Source organism: Bison bison, unplaced genomic scaffold, assembly GCF_000754665.1.
Source record: "Bison bison bison isolate TAMUID 2011002044 unplaced genomic scaffold, Bison_UMD1.0 scf7180017863606, whole genome shotgun sequence".
Classification (NCBI taxonomy): Eukaryota; Metazoa; Chordata; class Mammalia; order Artiodactyla; family Bovidae; genus Bison; species Bison bison.
The window spans coordinates 2,115-5,856 of NW_011494178.1; the positions used below are offsets into that span (position 1 = coordinate 2,115).

The following is a 3,742-nucleotide window of genomic DNA, read 5'->3' on the forward strand; positions in this document are numbered from 1 at the left end:
CACACGTCAGACAGCAGCCACCGTGAGCCAGGGCCCACTTGCACAGAAGAGACCCCACTGTGGGTCGGGCTCCCAGGGCAGCCCACCCCAAGCCTCTCAGGGAAGAGACACAACTGAACGCTGCACAGAGGTCTGTGGGCAGGAGATGCCTGAGGTCTGGGCAGCTCTGGGAAATACTGAGACGAGACTCTGGAGTCCCAGGGAGGGCTGACTCTGGGCTCACGGCCACCCCTCTGCGACCCGGCCCCCAGCAGCAGCGCCTCCAGCAGGAGCTCAGCCAGGCGCCATCCAGTGGCTCCCTTCAGCGCTGCACTCGAGCGCGAGACCAGCCGTCCAGGCTGCTCCCAGGAAGCCAGGAGGACGCTTAAGAACAGCTGGACCCTTCTGTTCCCCAGAAACGAGTCATTTCCAGCTTTTCTGCATTTGACCTGAAGTTCCCCTTAGATAAACAGTGTGAAAATGAATGGTCTAAACGCAAAAGCCAAAGGCAGGTCAGCATATCTACAGAAGTCCCTTTATGATTACTTTTGCAGCAACCACCACCACCAAACAAAAAGAGCAGCTACGGAAGCCAAAGCGTTGGTTTTACTTCTAAACACAGGCATGTGGTTTTTAAAAAGCTAGTGTACAAAGTTCCCAGGATCCTGAACGTGTGCCTGTGGGGGCGGCTGGGGCTCTGGCAATGACTAGGACCTGCATGTCTGCCTGCATCTCAGTCTGCTCCCTGGCTCAAAAACAGTTACTCTCGAGTCTGGTTTAAGTTGCTGAATTCCCTTCTGATGTGATTGATGGGACTTAGAAAAGCTACAGTGACTTTTTGATTAGATAGAAAACGTGGCTGTTTCATTTGGTGGCGTCACCCCTGGAAGGCACTGCGTTCGCTGCCCGGGCCCTGCGAAGGCCGATCTGACGCGCACTCAGCACGCTCCACCCGCCCTGCCGCCCTGGACACAGCAGGAAACAGCTGCATCCTGGTGTCCCTCGTGACCCAGAGGACACGCCACCCTCTGAACCTTGGCCAGAACCCCCCACCCCCAGAGGGGAGCTGGGAAGGCTGATCGGCTGCCCTTGCAAACGTGTGTGCTGACCCAAGGCGCCACCACCGTCTGCTGAATCCGACACGGCTTATGGCAAACGTGTGGCACTAACGGTGCTCAGAGTGAGCTCCAGAGAGGACAGAAAGAGGTGGCTCATCACGCAGACCTGGCCCACAGGAGCGCCGGCCAAGCCCCCGTAAACTAAACAGGTCATCAACACTGTGACAAAAACAGGCATGAGTTACAGTATATATTTTTTTCCAACTCTTATTCCTCCTCGCCTGGAAAGTCTTCATTTCTAGAACCTACTGGGATTGCACATTCCGAGAGAGCACAAAGGGACAGGTTACGTGTTACTGCCGTTTCTGCATAAAAAGCAAAGCCCACTCAGTGGCCTCAGGAACACAGCTGTAGAATGAGGCCCACACACGCGTGTCCAGGGTGACGGGAGCCCAGTGGCTGCAATGCCACAGACCCGTGGTGCACTGACTGAAGGCCTGAGTGTCAGGCAGAACACCACGAGGCACTCACTGTGCACCACTGGCCCGAGGGTAAGACGATTCAAGAAGACACGCGAGAGGGGTTCCCTGCTCCCAGATCACCAGTGCACCGAGAACCAGACCCGCGGCAGACAGCTATCTGAACATCCTGGCAACGCTGTCAGTGAGGCTGCGGCCTCATGCCAGTGTACCCGAGTTCTGCTCTAACTTCCACTTTCCTCACGGCCTGCCACACCTGGTGGCTCCAAATCCAGAAGTAAAATACGAGATGCAGACAGAGCACAAACCCCCGGGTACCGCCGAGCTTCTGAGGATGTCTCACACGACACACTGACATGGAGCCCACGCCAACCAGAGACTCCACCTCGACGGGCCACAGCTCAGGAGGAAAGGACCCAGGCCTGGAGCACGCGGGGCAGAGCGGGCAGGTGGGGCAGGCACGGGCCCATGACAGTGGGCAAGGCCATGTGGTCCTGAGCCTGATAGCAGGAGCCACGCTGGTGGGTAAGACACAGGGCATTAGCCAGAGGCGGGGATGGGGAGACAGGGAGATGGGGCCCGCCCGCAGCCCAGCGCACATGGGCCACGGGCCTGCTGGGCTCTGACCCACGGGGACTGGGGGCTGCGGCGCCTGCGGGCCCACACAGATCCGTTCACACCACGCAGGGTGGCCTTTGCTCTGCCAGCAGCCAGGAGAGGCGGCCAATGTGGAGAAGGACAGGACGCACCTGAGGTGTGAGCATGCTTCCAGAAGGCCTGCTGAGACATGCACACGTGCCAGGCAACTCACGTACATACTAGCTACATGCATGTACATACTCATACACACGGGCCACGTGCTGCTACATGACAAGCACATGTGCATACATAATAGCCACATGCCTACATACACACGCACGCACGCGCGACACACGCAGCCCACACCCCCCTGCTCTGCATGCTGGCTGCTCTGAGTCCCACTGTGGGAGCACCTCCCTTCCTGGGGCTGGTGGAGCCCAGTGGGCCCGCCCTGTGACTCCCCAGGGCCCCCACAGCCTCCAGCCAGTCTCCCCCATCCTCCGCTCCTCTACTTCAGGTCCTGCCCACCCCCAACCCCGGGGCCTGCTGACCACAAGGAACAGTCTGCGCCCCTTGGCTCTGAGGAGGGCGCCCCGCTGGGCCCCGCGCCCCACCTGGCAGCATGTGGTGGACGGGGGTGGCGCCCCAGCCCTGGGGAGGCCCCACCTGGCAGCATGTGGTGGACGGGGGTGGCGCCCCAGCCCTGGGGAGGCCCCACCTGGCAGCATGTGGTGGACGGGGGTGGCAATGTTGACATCCTGCAGGTGCTTGAGCGTCTCCGTGTGGAACAGGCGGAGCGTGGATCCCGAGGTGAAGGCGACCCAGATGCCCACGCCGGCGATGGCCATGTGCGAGACCACCATGCCCTCCTCCTGGTGGGCCTCCAGCTGGCCCTGCGGAGACAAGGGAACAGACACGGTGTGGCGTCGGGTGCTGCGCACTGAGTCTCGGGCGGCCTGTCATCCCCCCATCTGTGTGCGGTGTCCAGCCAGCACCCCAGACCTCACCTCCCGTCAACCACCTGCCATGAGGGCACTGTCACCCCAGACCCAGGGGCGCTGAGCAGCAGGCCCTGGACGCGTGTGGATCCATCAGCCCCAACCTGAAGGGAGCGAGGGGCCGCACTGCCCATGGGGAGACCCGGGAGGCAGCAGGATGCTCGCCCGCTCTCAGCGCCCCTCCACGTCCCCCACTCCGGTCCCTGCACGGCCACCTGCTGCTGCTCTGTCTGACCAGGTCCCCCCGAGCCTCTGGGCTGAGCGTGTCCCCACCTCCACCCTGACTGCCCTGCTCTGGGAGAACCCCAGGAGGACCCCTGCACCCTGTGCCCACAGTGGACAGCTGGTGCTGGGCAGCTGCGGTCACTGCCAAGGACTGAGCGGCAGGTGGGGTGAAGCCCAGAGACTCGGAGCGAAGGAACAGCATGCCCACAGAAGCCCTCTTAGCCCAGAGTGGATCACAATCCTGCCCCACTCCCTGCCCTGGAAAGAGGTCACTGAAGACCCCCTAAGGGTAGACAGCAGGTTCACCCCTGTCCTGGGGCTGCTCCTCAAGTGCTGAGAGCAGGAGCGTTCACCACCCGCGACGCAGGCTGCGCACCGTCCTCACATGCACACGGGAAGGGTGGGCTGGCAAACCTTCCCGCCA

The 3,742-nt window shown here is 61.6% G+C and overlaps 1 protein-coding gene across 1 annotated transcript in view; it reads right to left on the reverse strand.

Annotated features, from left to right (window-relative positions):
* Positions 1–3,742, reverse strand: part of ARHGEF10 (Rho guanine nucleotide exchange factor (GEF) 10) — a 60,517-nt gene that overhangs the window by 1,398 nt on the left and 55,377 nt on the right. The window contains exon 27 of the mRNA XM_010833412.1: positions 2,814–2,988. Within this exon, the coding sequence (XP_010831714.1) occupies positions 2,814–2,988 (175 nt within the window). The remainder of the gene's footprint in view (positions 1–2,813; positions 2,989–3,742) is intronic.